A 20522-nucleotide genomic window follows, 5' to 3' on the forward strand; every position below is an offset into this window, starting at 1 on the left:
AAATGATTAAAAAAGTAATTGCTGTAGGAAATGAGGAAGTCAAATGAGGTGTGTGAAATACTGAAGATTGGAATTAGTGAGAAGAGGGTGGGTGGGTGTGGTAAAGCTTGGGAATGACAGAAAGAGAAAGAGAGGAAGGTAAGTAGATTTCAGTGTAGAAGTTAACGACGAAAACTCAGTGAGGGAGGAAAGGAAGAAAAGACACACACACGCACACAGAGAGAGAGAGAGAGAGAGAGAAGGGGGGAAGGGGGAGGGGACAGATGAACTCACAGATGAAGAGATGATGACAAAAGTGTAGGAGGAGAAGGAGAAAGGAGAGTGAGAGGTAAGAAGAGTTGAAAATAATGAGTCAGTGTAATGGATGAAAAGAGGTAAGAGACACGAGAAGGACGACTACGCAGAAGGGATGGGAAATGGGCTAGAAGTGGAAGAGATGTGAGGAATGTGAGAGGAAATGGGATAGGGAAAGGGGAGGAAATCTAAGAAGAGAACTTGAGAAAAGAGAAAGATCAGTGGAAAGGGGAGGAAAGAAAATGAGTTCAGTGGATGGAAAGTTAGAAAGGAAGAGAGGAGTGGGCAAAATAACTGGAAGGAAAAATGGGCAGACATGAGTAAACTAGAATGGCAGTCAATAGAGCGCATAACTCCGCCATCAACATCCATGCAATATTCACTGAAAAATGTACGAAAATGTCGAAAAACAGCCTATCTCTCAGTGTTAAAGAAAGTGAAAAAAAAAAAAAAAAATCCTGGATCCGCACTTTATCCGGATCCGCACCAAAATTTAATGAAGTCTATTCTGGGCCAAGGCCCATTCTTCCACCAAGTTTCGTGGAAATCCGTCCAGTAGTTTTTGTGTAATCTTGCTCACAAACCAACCAACCAACCAACAGACAAATGGACAGGGGTGAAAACATAACCTCCTTGGCGGAGGTAAAACTGAGAAATGAGTAAAAATGGGAAAAGATGAGTAAAAAAATCTGGGAGAAAAGCAAAGTGCGTAAGAATATAAGGAAGGTGAGGAGAAGGTGATGAGGATAATATATAAGATGACTATGGGGAAAGATGGAAGGAAGGGTGGAAGTAAAAGAGAACACTAAGAGGTAAAAATATGTGCTCTGGTCTAATTTTACTTGGAGTAGGAGGTGACAGAATATGATAAGGTGAGTTAGAGGAAAGTAAAAATACATAGGATAATGTGGAGAGAGAGAGAGAAAAAAATTATTATATATAGTATGTATGCTGAGTAGGAAGTGAAGGAAAATGAAGAGAGCAGGAAAATGGAGAGAGACGGAGGAAAGTAATAAGGAGAACGAAGGAAAGTAAAATGGAAGTAAGATTAAGAAGAAACTAAATGTATGCTGAGTCTCTCTTTGCTAAGCTACATTTAGAGTTTTGAGACTCAATCAGGAATCACCCAAGGAAGAAGTAAGCCTACCCATCTTAGCAGCCTGACAAGGAGGTGGATTAAATTTTAGATGTGGAATTTTTAGATATGGAACTGGCCCTCCTCCTGGCAGGCCATGATCCCTTAACCCCTTCAGTCCCGTGACGTGCTTTACATTTTTGTTTCTTGCTATCACCAGAAGAATTCACTCATTTTGGGACAGATCTCTAGTAATGAAGAGGTTAATGAATGTTCTATCTCCTCATTCTGGTCTGAAATTTTTGTATTAAGCTGAAGGAGGTCGTCTGGAGAAAGCAAAAATAAAATCAATATGCGTCATTGTATGGATGGGGTCACTTTTTTGTTTGACTTATTCTCGATTCCAAAGGCTTGAACAATGTGTGAATGATTGTTTTGTTGCTTTAACTCGTAGAGATGCAAGTCTTGTGTATTACTTTTCACTTTCTTCGTTTCTTGATCCCACCTCACCCTGTGTTTTAGCTGGAAATTTGGAGTAGAATGATGATACTGATAACTGACGTCGAAATCCGTAGTTGGAAAGCAAAACATCAAGCTGGTAATGAAGAAGGCAGGCTTTCCAGACGAATATTGGCTTCGTGTGGAAAGAATGAGGCGAATTAAACTAAGGGTAAAGTTATCTCTGTACACTTGAGGTTGCATGATGTGCTGGATGTAAATTTGCTGTGGAATTCCGCACATAAGATATTCAAGAAATTGTATGAGGCTAAGATGTAAACATTTCCTAACCAATACAGTGTGATGATGTGATTCTTATTCCATTTTTGTCAAACCTTTGTTAGCGACAGGGATGAAAGAGGGCTGGAATTCAAAACCTCTTCTGATGGAAAACTCTCCCCAGCACTAATTAAGATCATCTGGAGGCAAGAAAAAACAAATAAACAAATAAGCAAGCAAACAAAAACAAAAATAACGGCATCGAACTGAAGTGGTGACTGATTTCAAGACCGTGAGAGAATGGGAATATGGTTTAGGTATATGTGCGGGAGTCAATGAAAATGAGAGGGCAAGAGAGGGAGTATGTCTGATGATAAGCAAGAAGTGGAAGGAGAATATAAGAGAGTATGGAACAGTGGGTGCAAGGATTGCATGGGTGAGGATGAAAGTAGGTATACAAGTGTGGGCGATTGTATGTGTGTATGCCCCGACAGAGGATCGAGTGGCAAGAGTGAAAAATGAGTTTTGGGCGAGTGTAGAAGCGTGTATGGACAAGTCTGAGAGGAGCGAGAGAGTGCTGTTGATTGGAGACATGAATGGCAAAGTTGGGAATGTACGAGTGGATGGAGTGGTTGGTCAGTGGGGTGTGCCAGCTGACGTAGATGGGAATGGAAGTGCTTTGGTGGACATCTGTGCTTGCAAGGGGTTGGCAATAGCCAACACCTACTTTCGGCATAAGATGATCCACCGGTATACATGGAGAGTAATGAGGAGGATGGATGGTGAACTCGTTGAACGAAAGTCAATGATAGACTACGTGTGTGTGGATGAGCGAATGAGAAGACAAGTGTTGGATGCGAGAGTGTGGAGAGGGTGGGAGAATGGAGTCTCGGACCATCACTTAGTGATGGCCAAGGTAGAGCTGCAAAGAAAGTGGTTGAGGAGACGAAGGGGAAGACAGGAGGAAGCAATTCCTGTGAGAAGAGTGGAGAAATTGCAAGATAGTGAGAAAATGACAGAGTATAAGAGCATAGTGGAAGAAAGATTGGGAAGGTATGAGCTAGAGCAGATGGAAGGGGTGGAAGACATATGTAAGATATTCACGGAAGAGATAGGCGCAGCGTGTGAGGCGGTTTGTGGAGTGAGGAGGAGATGCAAGGGTGTTTGCAAGGGACAGCATGGTGGAATGATGAGGTGAAACGAGATGTGGAACAAAAGAAGAAGGCATACAGTGAATGGTTAGCGAGTAGAGGTAGGGGAGAAGATGAGAGAGAGAAGAGAGAGGTATATGTGAGCAGGAGAAGGGAGGTTAAGAGACTGGTGAAGGAGAGTAAAAAGAAAGTGGATGAAGAGTTTGGGAGGAATCTGAGTGTGAAATGGAGGGAGGGTAAGAAATTGTTTTGGAAGGAGGTAAAGAAAGTAAGGCAGTGTGAAATCGGAAATAGTAGGGGAGTGAAAGATAGGAATAATAGATTGTTGGTGGAGAAGAGAGAGAAACTGAGGAGATGGAAGGAGCACTTTGAGGATTTGTTGAATGTAGAGTTAGAGCAGTGCGAGTATAAGTGGTTGGGGAATGGCTGGGAGAAGAAGAGATAAGAGGAGGGAGGAAGAGATCAGTAGGGCGGAAGTAGTGGAAGCAATGAAGAAGATTAAGTTGGGAAAGGCCCCAGGAATTGATGGAGTGTGTGGTGAAATGCTTAGGTATGAGGGTGAGATTGTTGTGGAGTGGATATGGAAGTTGTGTAGATTGGCTTGGGAAGAGGGAAGGGTTCCAGAGGACTGGAAATCAGGTATAAATGTTTCTTTATACAAAGGAAAAGAGGAGAGAGAAGTATGTGGTAACCATAGGGGTATTTGCCTACTTAGTGTGACTGGTAAAATATATGGTACAATACTCATAGACAGGGTTAGGCATATGACAGAGGAGCTAGTTGGAGAAGAACAACGGGGATTTAGGAAGGGAAAAGTGTGTGTAGATCAGATATTTGTTCTGAGATGTTTAGTGGAGAAGTATCTAGAGAAGGGAAGGAAAGTGTATGCTGCCTTCATGGACTTTGAGAAAGCTTATGACAGAATAGATAGGCAAGGTATGTGGAAGGTACTTAGAATATATGGCGTGGAAGGGAAATTGTTGAGTGCTGTGAAGAGTATGTACAAGGGAGCTAGGGCTACGGTGCGAGTGGATGGTGCGCTGAGTGAGTTCTTTGATCTCAATGTGGGACTGAAACAGGGTTGTGTGATGTCTCCATGGCTGTTTAATATATACATGGATGGGGTTGTAAAGGAGGTGCAGGGTAGGGCAGTGGATGTGGGGGTGGCTCTAATGAATGAGGGTGAGATTTGGAAGCTTCCGGTGTTGCTGTTTGCTGATGATACAGTACTGTTAAGTGAAGATGAATGGGAGTTGCAAGGTTTGGTGAATGAATTTGGGACAGTGTGTAGGAGGAGGAATCTGAAAGTTAATGTAAACAAAAGTAAAGTTATGGTGTTTGAGAGGAATGAAGTCACAGAGTGTGCAGTGAGGTTGGATGGTGAGGATATGGAGAATGTGAGTGCATTCAAGTACTTGGGTAGTGTGATGAGGAAGGATGGAACTTTGGGGGATGAAGTGCGTGAATGGGTACAGCAGGGAAGGAAGGTTTTGGTACACTGCAAGCAGTGATGAAAAATAGGGAGGTGAGTATGGAAGTTAAGAAGTCACTGCATGATAGTATTGTGATCCCTACCCTGACGTATGGAAGCGAGGCATGGACCTTGCAAGAGGGGAACAAGTCAAGAGTGAGAGCAGTGGAAATGAGTTACTTGAGAGGAGCATGTGGAGTGACGTGGAGGGACAGGTTGACGAATGAAGAAGTGAAGGAACGCTGTGGGGTGGATGTGGATGTGGTTGAGAAGATTAGGAGAAATACTCTGAGGTGGTTTAGACATGTGAAGAGAATGGAGAATGAAAGACTGACTAAGAGGGTGTATGTAGGTGAGGTGGAGGGAGAGAGAGGGAGAGGTAGACCGAGGATGAGGTGGAGGGATGGAGTTGAGGGGTATATGAGGGAGGGAGGGGGGTGAGTTGGGGGAAGGGTAGTCAAATGGTGGGTTACAGAGCGACTTGGAGGCGTTTTGTCTGCGGCCACCCTTTGCGGGATTAGGGCGTCGGGCTATAGATAGATAGATAGAACAAAAACAGCATTGATGTGTTCAGTATATCGTCTCCCGGCCGTCTGTCCCATCCCACACACACAAATGAAATAGCAGCATGTGTAGGTGGTCACGCTGACCTTGATCCTTCACCACATCCATTCCAGTTTTACCTGATAATAACCTTCATTATCGTAATGATGGAATTTTAACTCTGGCTTTGTCGGGACAACTCCAGTTCTTTTCCAGTTAATGCCAAATTTCATTCTGCTGAAAGTCATAATAGCTTGACTATTAGCTGAATTTTGTTTGGGCCTGTAGAGGAGGGAAGACATACGGAATATTATCTTTCCCCGTCCCCGGAAATATATATATATATATATATATATATATATATATATATATATATATATATATATATATATATATATATATATATATATATATATATATATGGCTGGGAGAAGGAGGGAGTTGAGAAGACATGAAGAAATCAGTAGGATAGAAGTTGTGGAAGCAATGAAGAAAGTTAAATAGGGGAAAGCCCCAGGAATTGATGGAGTGTGTGGTGAAATGCTGAAGCATGGGGGAAAGATAGTAGTAGAATGGATGTGGAAGATGTGCAGATTGGCCTGGGAGGAAGGTAGAGTCCCGGAGGATTGGAAGTCAGGTATAATTATTCCCTTGTACAAAGGAAAAGGCGGAAAAGAAGTGTGTGGTAAGCATAGGGGCATTTGTCTTCTTAGTATAATAGGAAAAGTGTATGGTAGGATACTAATAGACAGAGTTAGAGAAAGAACAGAGAAATTAGCTGGAGAAGAACAGGGAGGCTTTAGGAAGGGAAGAGGTTGTGTAGATCAGATATTCATTCTTAGATCTTTAGTGGAAAAGTTTCTAGAGAAGGGAAAGAAGTTGTATGCGGCTTTCATGGATTTGGAGAAAGCATATGACAGGGTGGATAGACAAGGATTGTGGAAAGTGTTAAGAATATATGGAGTAGATGGGAAGTTCTTGAATGCTGTGAAGAGTATGTACGATGGTGCGAAGGCTGCAGTGCGTGTGGATGGTGAACTAAGTGAATTTTTCTCTTTGAAAGTTGGTTTGAAACAGGGATGTGTCATGTCTCCATGGTTGTTCAATCTGTACATGGATGGGGTAATAAAAGAGGTACAAGGTAGGGCAGTGGATGTTGAAGTGGCCCTGGTGAGAGAGGATAGTGTTTGGAAACTCCCTGTACTGTTGTTTGCAGATGATACTGTGTTGTTGAGTGAAGACGAAGGGGAGCCGCAAGGCTTTGTGGATGAGTTTGAGAGAGTGTGTAAGAAACGGAATCTAAAGGTGAATGTAGGGAAGAGTAAAGTGATGGTCTTTGAGAGAGGTGAAATTAGTGAATGTACAGCGAGGTTGGATGGTGAGAAATTGGAAAATGTGAGTACGTTTAAGTACTTGGGTAGTGTGATGAGTAAGGATGGAGGTTTGGAGGGTGAAGTGCTTGAAAGGGTACAGCAGGGAAGAAAGGTTGCTGGTTCTTTGGAAGCAGTGATAAGAAACAGGGAAGTGAGCATGGAAGTGAGAAAGTTACTATATGACAGTATTGTGATACCAACTCTAACGTATGGAAGTGAAGCTTGGACATTGTTGGAAGGACACAAGTCAAGAGTGAGAGCAGTGGAAATGAGTTATTTAAGAGGAGCCTGTGGAGTCACGTGGAGAGACAGGCTGGCGAATGAGGATATAAAGGAGCGTTGTGGTGTGGATGTGGATGTGATAGGAAGCGTTATGAGGAACACACTGAGGTGGTTTGGCCATGTGGAGAGGATGGAGGGTGAAAAACTGACGAAGAGAGTGTATGTGAGTGAGGTGGAGGGGGGAAGAGGGAGGGGGAGGCCGAGGATGAGATGGAGGGATGGGGTGGAGAGGTACAGTATATGAGAGAGGGGGGTGTGAGTTGGGAGCAGGGCAGTGAAATGGCGGGGACAGGGCGACTTGGAGGCGATTTGTTTGTGGCCACCCCAAACAGGATTGAGGCGTCTGGCAATAGATAGATAGATAGATGTATGTTGATAGACAGAGATAATCAAAAGATTAAAAAGAAAATTGCATTTGTAAAAGCACTGGTCACTGCTTGCAAACCATACTTAATGAGAGAAATGTCATTCCCTGGAACAATCTAGCAGGCAAACCACAAACAAAAGCGGTGACAACAGAGCATCCCGCATGGCGCCTTGAGGTGGGGTGGTGGGGCAGGCTGGGAGAGGTGCAGAAGTAGGGCGACGTACGATTATGTGATGAAACTTGCCCGGCAAATTACGGTATATAGCTAGGAAAAGTAATTAAGGCCTATTTCTTGCCCGCAAAAAGTAGCGGGACTAACCTATCGTCTTTCCATACAATATGTTTACAAATACACTATCGTTTTTCCATACCGTTACTGAGCCCATACTGACCAATCATGACCAACAAATTGAAAAAAATATTTTCGCATATTTTCGCGTGTTGCGATTTCTTACAGCTGCGATTGCCAAAATTGTGTTTGGTATGTTTCTGACACTGTCTGGTCTTACTCCGACCTAAAGCAAAAAGAATTAGTTAGATATCTCTTACTGTTCTCATGAAAGAAACGAACAAACATACAGACAGACAGAAAGATACACACACACACACACACACACACACACACACACACATACACACACACACACACACACACACACACACACACACACACACACACACACACACTGTAAAACAGCTGCCTACAAAAGAAGGAAGTAAATGAACAAAAAGGCACAGCAATAAATTAGAAACAGCAAAGCTGAAAACCATATAAGAAAGAATAAATCATCAAGAAGAGGAAACTAAAGGTGAAAATTATGGTCTTTGAGAGAAATGAAGTTGGATGATGAGGAAATGGATAATGTGAGTGCATGTAAGTACTTGGGTAGTGTATTGAGTAAGGATGGAAGTTTTGAGTATGAAGTGCTTGAAAGAGTACAACAAGGAAGAAAGGTTGCTAGTTCTTTGAAAGCATCGATAAGAATTAGGGAAGTGATCATGGACGTAAAAAAGTCGCTGCATGATAATATTGTGAGACGAACTCTAGCGTATGGAAGTGAATCTTGGACCTTGTTGGAAGGAAGCAAGTCAAGAGTGAGAACAGTGGAAATGAGTTATTTGAGAGGAGCATGTGGAGTTACATGGAGAGACAGACTGACGAATGAGGAAGTGAGGGAGGCTTCTTGTGTGGATGTGCATGTGATAGAAGGCCTAAGGAGAAATACATTAAGGTGGTTTGGCCATGTGGAGAGGATGGAGAACGGGAGACTAACTAGGGGAGAGTATGTGAGTGAGGTGGAGGGGGGGAGAAGGAGGGGGAGGCTGAGGATGGGATAGAGGGATGGAGTGGAGAGGTATATGAGGGAGTGGGTTGTCAGCTAGGGGGAGGGCAGTGAAATGGCGGGGGACAGGACGACTTAGAGGCGATTTGTTTGCAGCCAACTCTTGCGGGATTGAGGCGTCTGGCAATAGATAGATAGATAGATAGGGCGCAAGGAGACCAAGGGAAGACGAAGGGGAATCCAGAGGAGAAGGTGAGAGTCCTAAGGGAGGGAAGGAGAGGGACTTAATAATTCAGACGGAGACCTGATTAATAAGGAACTGGAACTGTATTTTGGGCTGAGCGAAGATAGACATTTTTCTCTCTCATATCTGGGTCCTAACTTAAGCTTCTAAGTACGAGGACATAATTTTTAGTTTATTTTTATGAAGTTCAGGTCACTTAACTTAGCCTGGAAAAAGAGTTCTAGCAAAACAGGTTAAAAATTTCTCTTTAGACTTTCAGTAAGAAGACGTTTTTTCTAAGTCTTTTTTCTCCCTTCAGAAGCTTTTATTCAGCTTAGGGAATACCACTACCAACAGAAATTTTATCATTTCATTCTAGACCAACAAAACGTAAGGTAAAATGTTCACTGCTTTTTATTTTTTAGTACCATTTTTTTTCTGTACTTTCTAACTCCATCTTGGTTTTCCCGTTGGTTATTCTCCTGTTGTCTGCCCATTCCATATCCGTTCTTTTCACCTCTTTATTCAGCTTGTTTCCTTCTTGGTCCTCTCACTCAAGACTCTTCATCACTATTCTCTCGTTCTCCTTCGACACGTTTTTTAGCGTTTCTTTTTTACTTCATTTGTCTGCATAAGTACTTTGTTCTCAGTGGCTCTCTCCCTTTATTTTTTTCCTTCTCAATACATCATTCTTTCTCCTTCTTGACTTAACCATTTTCCTATATGTAACTCACTATTTTCGTCCTAGGATTTATCATTCTCTCTCTCTCTCTCTCTCTCTCTCTCTCTCTCTCTGAACATGCATAATACATTTTATATACCGGTACACACACACACACACACACACACACACACATATATATATATATATATATATATATATATATATATATATATATACAATAGTGAGGACAATTGGGAATAGCCTATTATACAGAAAATTAACAGTTGCATGAATGCAGTCGTGTTTAACTAACATACATTAATGAAAATCTGCTCCCAGCATTCACACACACACACACACACACACACACACACACACACACACACACACACACACACATAGATAGATAGATAGATAGATAGCCAGACGCCATAATCCCGTAAGGAGTGGCAGTCTGAGTTACCTGCACTGTAGTTGTTTTACGGGGAGGGGCACCAACCCTCCGCCAACCTACTTGTTGACACATAAGGAACACGTATGGCTTGATTTTATGGTTACCACCCAGCGCTGTATATGGTTTCCTTTCTTACAGGAAACCATTAGGCTTGTCACTCAATGTAAAGCCACCTGAAAAGGAAAGAAGAGTACTAAAAAGTTACAGGAAAGTTGGGAGAAATAGGAAGAGAGGAGCGCAAACACAGAAAAACATTGATAAAGATGAATGAAGTAGGCAGCACAACACCAAATGAGTATGGATGATGGTCGCTCCCACCTACCACCTACACTATATCTATATATACGTTTTTCATCTCTTCTTCCATCCTTAATTCTTATTATACTCCCTTTCTTCACCTTTTTTCCTTTTCCATTCTTCGTGATCATTTTCCTTTTTTTCTTCCTATCTCATTCATTTCAATTGCTTATTATCTTGTTTTCGTCTCTCTCCTCTCTTTTAGTAAACCTGTTTTATTATACTCTATTGCTCCTTACGCACTTTCCTTTTTTTTATCTGCATCTTCAAATAATGGATCTAAATCTCCTTTCCTTTCTTCGCTCGTCATTTTTTATACTATTTTCCCTTTTTCCTTCCTCCCACTCTCCCTCCTCTTGCTCAGTATCAACCCATTTCGTCTCTGTTCTCTTTTCTTTCGTCTTCGTAACCCCCCCCCAGCTTTTTTTTTTTTCGTCCACGTCTCCTCTCTCCGTTGCAGTGTGTGTAGGTGTGCATTAGTATTTTATCAGACAGAAGGTCAGGGCTAAGAGAGAGAGAGAGAGAGAGAATGTGTGTGTGTGTGTGTGTGTGTGTGTGTGTGTGTGAACTGTTTCTTTCTCCCCTAATGTCAACACAGAACAGCTGAAAACATACTGGCAACTTCAGCTGGGTTGATTTCACTTATAAACTTTGCAGTACAAACAGCCTGTAGATTGCGATAATGAATGAGCGTCTGTTTGTATGATTAAGCATTTCACGCCTTGAACTCTGGACCTGAGGCCACGGCATCATTCTAAGAGGCATTTGTAAGGCGAATCACTGACTTTATGTATCATCATCATCATCATCATCATCGTCAACAGACATCACAATCTACTTTGCTGCAGTGAAGGGCTTATCGTACTTCATCTTAAAAAAAAAAAAAAAAAAATGCTTCTCCATACTTTACTGTATCTCAACGAACAAGAAAGGCACATTCAACAGTTATCATTGACCTATAGAACAATATAGTGAAAGTAAATGTCAGTTCACAGTTTATAAGCATACCCTAAAACAACTCCTTCCTCCATTTACCTACCACCATTTTCATTACCGTGTTACCATGATAAAATATATGCACTGATACATCGCTACAAAAGGAAGAGGATATCCAGTTTCACTTTATTTCGATCTCGTTTAGCCGATGGTGCTATGAATGGTACCGTGCACATTACGCAAAGTCAGGAGGTTATGTTTGTGTCAGGGGTGTTTATTGCAAATGTTTTAACACAGGGTATATTATTAAACTGGGATTAGTGTTTGTGGTATGATATCAGAGTGGAGATGGAATTTTCCTATACTGACTTGTATAAATTTACTTATCTTTACACAAAAGTAAACTATATGTGAAGGATTCTCAGACTTCTAATTAGTGGGTAAGATAACTTCATGACTCCTACGTATAATGCATGATGGTAATGAAAAGGAGGCTAATGTACTCAGTCTGTTTTCATATGACGAAATTGGACCGCTCTCTCAATTTCAGTACTTAGTTGTGGCTCAAAAAAATTCACTGAGCTTTAGGAATGAAGTGGTGATGAGTTTCCTTGGTGACCAGTTAAATCGACATTCCAGTCTGACTGAACTTGGGCATGAAGTGAGCTGAAAGGGGTTAGGGATCTCTGTCAGGTCAAACGCGCTGTAAAGATTTTCAAAGCAGCAATATAGTGTTCACTCGCAAGCCAGGGACAATCACCCAATCATTCTAAGGCGAAACAAATGCGAACAAAGGGTTAGAATGTGGATGAGTTCACGGTGACATAATGGGGAAGTGGCCGGTGGTAGACTAAATCATAGTACTGTTCTCTTGTTTATTCTGACTTGGTCTAAAGTTACCGTCTTTCCATCTTGAATGCTGAATTTGAATAAGAGGTATTCTGTCTACTGCCAGATACCTTAATCCCGTAAGAAGTCGCCACAAACAAATCATCTCCACGTCGGTCTGTCATCTGCCATTTGGCTGCCCTTCCTCCAACTCACACCCACCTCTCTCATACATCTCTCCACTCCCTCCCTCCATCATCTCATCCTTGGTCTCCCCCTCCTCCACCTCACTCACGTACATGCATTCTTCTAGTCAGTCTCTAATTCTCCATCCTCGCCACATGATCAGACCATCTCAGTGTACTTCTCTTAACATTTCAATCACATCTACATCAACTCCACAACGCTCTTTTACTCCTCATTTGTCTGTCTGTCTCTTCATATAATTCCACATGTTCATCTTAACCTGAATATGACGCTAATCACGCTGAAATATAATGGAAAGGATTCAGAGTCGTAGCATTGTCTTTTTCTGCCATGACCTACGTGAAATAAGCTGCAAGGACGAAAATCTGGGTCAAGTCAAGGTGAAAGAACTATATTCCATGACCTTTTCTACTGGGGAGGTACTATATATTGCTTTCGTCTCTATTTGTCTGCATAGTGGTGTTTCAGTTTCAAGAATCCTTGGACTGTTGGAAGAAAGCAGTCTCAAGAAAAAAAAGAGGCAAGAAAAGTAAACATGAATAAAACTGAGATTTAGGAGTATATTAGCGTTAAAAAACAGGAAATAAGTAGTCCATACGGAATTGTACATCATAATGTGAAAACTGACAAAGATCAGGAAAAAAATAAAGTACAGTTACATAGAGAAGTGACAAAATTCCTCATTTTTCCTTACTGTTAATCGAAAAGTTAAAAATAAAAAGCACATGCCTTACGTAACATGAGTTCCCATTCAAGGTCAAGTAGAAAAGTATGGCGAATGCAAAAAAGAAAGAAAAAAATCGCCACAGTTAGTTAACAGGATCTCACTTTCAAAATTGGCCGATAATTGAAAAGGACAGGTACAAGGGATAGTAAATTACCATGCCCCACTTTTTACTCCTCCCTCCACCAACAACAGCCTGGGGACGCCGCGATGGGAGGAAGAGGAGGATGGTCGACGCAGGCACACTGCACAGTATTTACTCGTACAACTCCTAAACCATATGAAAAACAAATAATGGTGCGTTCAGCAGTGCGCAGACACACGCACACACACACACACACACACACACACACACACACACACACACACACACACAAATTCATTATACAGTCTGTAACGTCTCCCAAGTATCACAGAATCCTGTACATACAGGAAGGCAGGTAACACACTCTTCACACTCCAAGTAGCAAGGTCCGCCTCATACCTTCATTTCTCCATTAAGCTCCCTAAATAATCCATATACACCTGTCAAAAGACAGTCACAGATCTGCATTCCCTTCCTAACCACACGTCGAATTTCCTACAAACTCTTTACTGACTTGTGCGATATGTGTAGCTGTCTGTGAGCATTTCAAAGTTTACTTGGGAAACAGAGGGGATGGACGGGAAAGTCTGGTCCAGTGAGTTTCGTGACAATGAGCTGAAAGGTAATGGCCGTACTCTACAGGTATGCACAGTAGCTCCCAAAAGTATCTTTAAAAAAAAAAGTACTATACATTCTGACACAATGGACGATGTATCTGACACGTGTTGCGTGAAGCGGCAACAAAATTGGTAGACCTGCATGCTGGGGAGTGGTTGCCATACACCTGCATATGCCCTGGGATTGTATAAACCGTTTTCTAACTGACGTAATACTAATCACTTTGTCATATGTAGATATATTTGATGTTACTATGGTGACAACTAGTTCGTTTTAACATAGGCACGGATACTCTTTCTGTGGTTCATCTATAATGCTTTCACGAGTGCCAGCACAAGGCTATCATCACTCTAGATAAATAGTATACAAGCTTTCCCAGAACTGATATATTTTGAGAAAGTGTTTATATAATATCTGTGATTATGACTGGGAGACATATGACACCCAGTGTAATGTGAACGGCACAAAAATATTAGAGAAACAAGTAGAGGTAAATGAAATGTCAAGACAGTAAATTAACTTATCTGAAACTATTCCCCAGAGCAGCGTATAAACCCATGTCACTGATATACCAGCCGTATTGTGGAGGTGACATGCGAAATTCATTCTTATATTGGACATCATATTTAAAATAAATACAAGGTAAGGTTAAACACACTTTGGGGGGCTCCTTTTATTCATTTAATAACCACTGTATCCATCTCCTGCGTCCAGACCTCTGTTCAATCGACGCGACACCTAATATGAAGCTGTGCCATTCACGTAACGAAACACCACACCTCAATACCTTCCGACACCGAGATATTGCCACATTCGGGTAGTATGTAAAATTGTGGTTAAATTGTGGTTAAATTGTCCGACATGCAGACCCTATAGGCTGTTATTAACCTCTGGATTGTTAATCTATTTGTAGTTGTGATAACGAAAGAATTGTGATGGGTATTTTTCTCATGCTGTTTAATAATCTGAGTTTTACTTATATTCATGGGGGGCTGGGGGACTCAATGGTGGCGTGCGTAGCTCAAGACCGTGAGGTTGTGAGTTCGTGCCCCACCTGAGTAGCTATTCAGCTGAAAGTTAGCGCTCTCATCACCCAATCAGGACTATATGGTCTAATATAGGCCTAGCTCGGAGAATTAATTCCTTCACTTATATTCGAACATGACAACTCAGCCCGTCGCAGTCAGTTTTCGTACATGGCAACTCTGCCCGTCGCAGTTACTCTGTTTCCCAAAATACATTTATCACAGTATAATGTGTGTAATGGGTTATATTCTTTAACACAGAGGTATAAATATCGCTGAACTGTTACCATTTACAAGTCGATGGATGTTTGCAGTCTCACAGTGACGTTGATGTGTTTATTAGCAGTACCACCTACGATACCTAACCATGCGTACCAACCGCACCGAGACGACAAGTGGCCGGGAATAATGTTTCATTCTGTTCATTCTGCCATTCTTCGCACCACACTTTAAAGATACTTCTGGGAGCTACTGTACAACTGTAGTCAGAAATAATGTTCAAATTTTTGATCGAACAATTATGAAAATCTTATACATATACTGTACAGTATTGTGAAAAGTCCGTTGGGTTCCTGAAGTCACTCCTTGCTGTTTCGTTATCCATCATAAGGAAGTGGACTGATATTAGTGTCCGCACTTGTACCATCACTGTAAAATCCACATGCAGCAATTGTTGGCAATAAAGAATAAAGCTGCCCAACTACACATGAATTACTGTTCCCTGCATCAAATGTATTCCAGTATTTTAAGCAGTCCACTATACATTATGTTATCTCAAGTACATCCCAGGACATACACTACGTCAGTCTATCTTGTTACAAGCCGTCGCTAAAAAACAAATATTGTATCCAACTTCACATTGTCCTCTAAATAACACTCAGCCTTTTTGTTTGAGGTCTTCTCCCAGCATTATGAAACACAAAGACGAAAACACATTTGAATGGAAGAACTCTGAAAGAAATTACCCTTTCATTCTACCCTTTCATAAACATGAAAAAGCACAGTACAAATTAATCTCAGTCTTTATTTTAACTAACAGCCTTGCTCTGCGTTAACACACCACATATATATTTCCACGTCACTCTTATTTCCAGCGCAAGATGATGTGAATTTTTATACCTTAAACATATCCCCATAATTTCAAGACCATTTTCGAAAAATAATGTGAGGGCAGACACACAAGAGTAAGAATCCCCAAAATTATTTCTCTCCTTCCTAACCCACCTACCTATCTACCTTCTCTCTCTCTCTCTCTCTCTCTCTCTCTCTCTCTCTCTCTCTCACACACACACACACACACACACACACACACACACACACACAATAACCAGGCGGAGATAGGCTGGGAGGAAGCTGGGCGTAAAAGGAGGCATAAAGATAGCCTGGGACACATCTCTCACATATCCATGGCTAAATAATATTATATATATATATATATATATATATATATATATATATATATATATATATATATATATATATATATATATATATATATATATATATATATATATGTATTGAGAGAGAGAGAGAGAGAGAGAGAGAGAGAGAGAGAGAGAGAGAGAGTGTCTTAATGAAGTACAGCCCTTCATTTTTCTATTCAGATCAGTTTAATATGAAATTCAAGACAATAGGTTAATTGCTGGTTCCAGCTCTAAGAATACGGCAAACAGAAATCAATGTACGAGGAAAGGTGAACAAGAGTGAAGATGAGCGAGAGTGAGGACACTTAGTCAAACAAGACAGTGGAGAGAAAAAAATATAGAAAGGAAAAAGAAATATCAAAGCTTCACAGAAAATTACGGAACACGGGGGAGGCGGTGGCTCAATCGGTAGAGTGGTGGCCTGCAGTCCTACCGGACCCAGGTTTAAATCCCGGCTGGGGCAGGGAACAGTTTAAGGATTTGTTTCATAAAAGCAGACTTTACTGATCTACCAGAAGACCCTCCGACATGTCATAAAAATCCCCCAGCTAATACCAGTCCACCAGTCCTGATTGAGACAGCCCTAGCATGTATTCAACATGGACGGTGGGTGTTAGCGCCGAAGTGGTGACATGTGGAGGTATATGGTATGTAGGAGGACTACTGGGCCTTGGGAGCAGGCTGTGAAGCCTATGCCCAGAGTCGGACACACAAGAAAATATCTGGAAAAAAAAAAAAAAAAAAGATAAGTAAAAAAGCAAGAGGAAAAGAGCCTTTCCATTAAATTTTTCCTTTAAGGGCTAGTAGAGCGGAAAGAATGCGAGAAGAACTGCAAAATATGTACGATATTTAATGAAGATGGGAGTGGGGTGATAATGATGACCGTAATTTGATGATAATGAATTATTTTCTTCTCCTTGCACTAATACTTCCCTAGATAAACTAATGTAGGGGGCTAACGAGGGAGAAGGGATGGAGCAGTGATGAAAGTAATGGCTATGTTGATGATGATGATGATGATGATGATATTTTCTTCAACCTCTAAACAGAATCGGTTTTTGTGAGCTACAGTAGGAGGACAGAGACTGGATGATGACAATGATTATTTTCCTTTTCACACACACACACACACACACACACACACACACACACACACACACACACACACACACAAGGATGAAGGGATTAGGTAATAGTGATGCTGGTGATGATGTTTTCCTCTCCCCTTCCACAAAAATCACTAAGAGGAAACTAAGGTAAGATGATAATGACGATAAACATCAGGGTAATTTAATCACATATTCATATTTTCTCTATCACTTTCCACAGACAGCATTCTGGGGAAGCTGTAGTGGATTGATGATGATGATGATGACTTTACTCTCTCCTGCAACACTCCACTTTGGGCGATATACTGTGATGGTGATGCTGCTGCTGATAATTTCCCCAGATGATAAAGATGAATTATTTTTTTCTCCCTCTGCAGATACCACTTTGAGGGAGATGTGATGGGGTGATGGTGATGATGATAATGAGATATCTATATTTAATGATGCTGGTGACACTAAGTTTCCTAAATAAAGAAGATAACTTATTCATCTCATTCTTCCCTCCACTACAAAAACCACTATGGAGGAAGTACGGTGAGATGGTGATTATTTTTTCCCATTTTGATGGTGACAATAATTGTTTTCAGTTATAGGAATAAGCACGGGCGATAATGAAGCTGACTTTTATTTCTCTTTTCCACTACATATACCATTTGGGGGGCGATATGTTAGGGATGAATTGTTGACGATGGGTATGTCTCTTCAACTGATGATTAATTTTTCCCGTCCTTTGTGGTAATTAAGTCTTCCTCTGGTGATTAATTTCTTTCTTCTCCTTTTTTCTCCACAGACACCACTCTCGGGGAGCTGCGGTGGGATGAAGATGATGATGGGCGCCAGGGCAATTCCTCGGGGCCCTCCATCACGGCCATCCTCAGCAAGGCGGACGAGGTGGCCAGGAGGGAGATGGAATGTCACTCCCTACACGCCAGCATGCCCACGCCCTCACCCAGTTTTGGTGAGTAGCATCCACTTAGATTTAAAATATTTGCATTTGATTTAGTTGCTTTGTATTTTTCATTTACGGGCTTTGATTTCAGTTTCAAATGCGGATTTCACTGAATGTAAAGACGATTGGAGTGAGAGTGGTGATGACTGATTTACTCACCGACAAGGGCATTGCTTAATAACAGCATACACTTGAATCGATTACTAATGAAAGACGTGATGTTAGTGACGTAAGTAGTAATTAATTATGGTAAAGAGACTTTCACTGGGCTATGTTCTTTGGTTTGTATATAGACATGTTGCTTTGATCACCTGAAGATGTATGGGATTCTGATAAACGATAAAGACTGCGTGAAGTTAGTTTTATCTTTTCATTATTATTTACGATATAGAAGGTAATACAATAGCAAGTCAAGAGGTGGTGACAGAAACTGTGTTCCTACTGACTTAGCTTTCGTAGCACCCGCTCTTCAGCTGTTCATTTTGCATGTAATATCCCTATGTTTTCTTGTATATCATGTTCACCATTTCACTAACGACAAAGTTTGCATCAGAACGATACTAGTGGATATTGAAGGCACAAAAAGAATAGCCCTGAAAAAGACTGTGAATTCGCCTATGCGAATGATAGTATGGCTGACTGTTGAGTAAGAATGTGTGAAAAATAGACGAGTGATATAACGAAATGGGGTAAGGTGTAATGAGGGAGGGGGCGGAGAGGGATGCATGGAGGAAATGATGCGAGCAGTGAGATATGGCGGGGACGGAATGTAAGAAACAGGGAGGCTGGGTTAAAAGGGAGGAGGGAAATGGGAGAGAGAGAGAGAGAGAGAGAGAGAGAGAGAGAGAGAGAGAGAGAGAGAGAGAGAGAGAGAGAGAGAGAGAGAGAGAGAGAGAGAGAGAGAGAGAGAGGATTTTTTATTTTTTATGTGTCCGACTATGGGCATAGGCTTTACTCCCTGTTCTCAAGGCCCAGTAGTCGTCCTAGATACTATACACCTCCACGTGTCACCACTTAGGCGCTAACACGCACAGTCCATATTGAATACATGCTAGGGCTGTCTCATACAGCGGGGGTATTTTTTTGCAATAAGGCGGCGGGTCTGAAGCTAGATCAGTATAGTTTGCTGTAACGAAATTAAAAACAATAAATGTTAAAAGAGATGGAATCAGGAAGGAAAGGAGGGAGAACTATATCAAGGAAGAAAACCTGAGAGAGAGAGAGAGAGAGAGAGAGAGAGAGAGAGAAGGGGGGAGTGACAAAAGCAGATACTAACTAAACTATTAGAAGAGCAAAGTTGTAACTGATTAATGGATGAAGAATTAAAGAACACTACTAGACAAATTTCAACTTTTTATCTATTTAGGAAATGAGAATGGGTGATTTGGGTTAAACTGACGGTACTGATTACAGATTTAATGTGTGTTTACTTATTCTCAATCATGCACAGATTTTCTCAAATTTAGCCTTGAAATCACTATGCTTCTGTCGTCTGGTTATGCAGGGAATACATTTTAAATCGAGAAACATTTACTGGGATGTAAAGCAATATACAGAAACCAAATAAAGTGTATTATTCCACAGCTGTATGTAAATTTCGCTGTGAATACAGGTACTCATAGCACGGCTTTTTATGATTTCTTTTTGTTCACTTCACCGGTTTCCCGTGTCAGCATCAACAATAGCCTGCCATCATACCAGCGCCAATCTACCTTGGTGTCTTTTTTATCATTTCAGCAATATCCTTGTGAAAATGTTCACCCTGTTTGTCACTAACATCACCCAAGTTCTTCGGAAAAAGCCAATATGCGAGTGAGGAAAATGAATTTTAATGGACATGCGGCATCAGTTTTATGGTGCGCAACCAGAAGCTCTTCGACGATTTCTACGTAACCTTCACTGCGAGTCTGCGATTGTTGCCCAGACAACCAGCAAAAATTTTCTTGAGAGACCTCCAAGTCCTAAGTTCGTCTGCCTCGATGGATGCATCGAAATGACTCTCTTTCATGAGGCTACGAATTTTTGGCCCAAAGAAAATGCCTTCTTTCAATTTGGCGTCGCTATTCTCAGGGGAGACTTTATTCAGGTGTGCGAAGGCTGGCCCTGTCTTATCCAAGGCTTTGACGGAGTTTTTCATCAAGCCTTACTTGATGTGAAATCGCGGAAGTATGATATCTTCTGCATGGACGAGAGGTTCGTTCCATACGTTGTGTAAACCAGCTTCGTAGGAACTTCGGGGAGGTCACTTACGCTGGATGTTGTGCTGCTTCATATCACGGCTGTCCCATAAACACAGGAAGCCAAAGTGTTTCATGAAACCTTGTACTCCAAGTAGCATGGCAATCACTTACTAATCGCTCCAGCGTTTTCATCGGAATTCGTCGTACTCAGTCAAAACGGGGAATTCTTGCATCGATTCGTAC

The 20522-nt window shown here is 41.4% G+C and overlaps 1 protein-coding gene across 5 annotated transcripts in view; it reads left to right on the plus strand.

Annotated features, from left to right (window-relative positions):
• Positions 1-20522, plus strand: part of LOC145389558 (calcitonin gene-related peptide type 1 receptor-like) — a 1052335-nt gene that overhangs the window by 416084 nt on the left and 615729 nt on the right. For all 5 annotated transcript variants that reach the window (XM_080264831.1, XM_080264825.1, XM_080264822.1 and 2 more), the window contains one exon: positions 17941-18108. In XM_080264831.1, coding sequence (XP_080120957.1) covers positions 17941-18108 — 168 coding nt within the window. The remainder of the gene's footprint in view (positions 1-17940; positions 18109-20522) is intronic.

Source organism: Coenobita brevimanus, chromosome 14 (assembly GCF_032717465.1).
Source record: "Coenobita brevimanus isolate Jiangsu-jjx chromosome 14, ASM3271746v2, whole genome shotgun sequence".
Classification (NCBI taxonomy): Eukaryota; Metazoa; Arthropoda; class Malacostraca; order Decapoda; family Coenobitidae; genus Coenobita; species Coenobita brevimanus.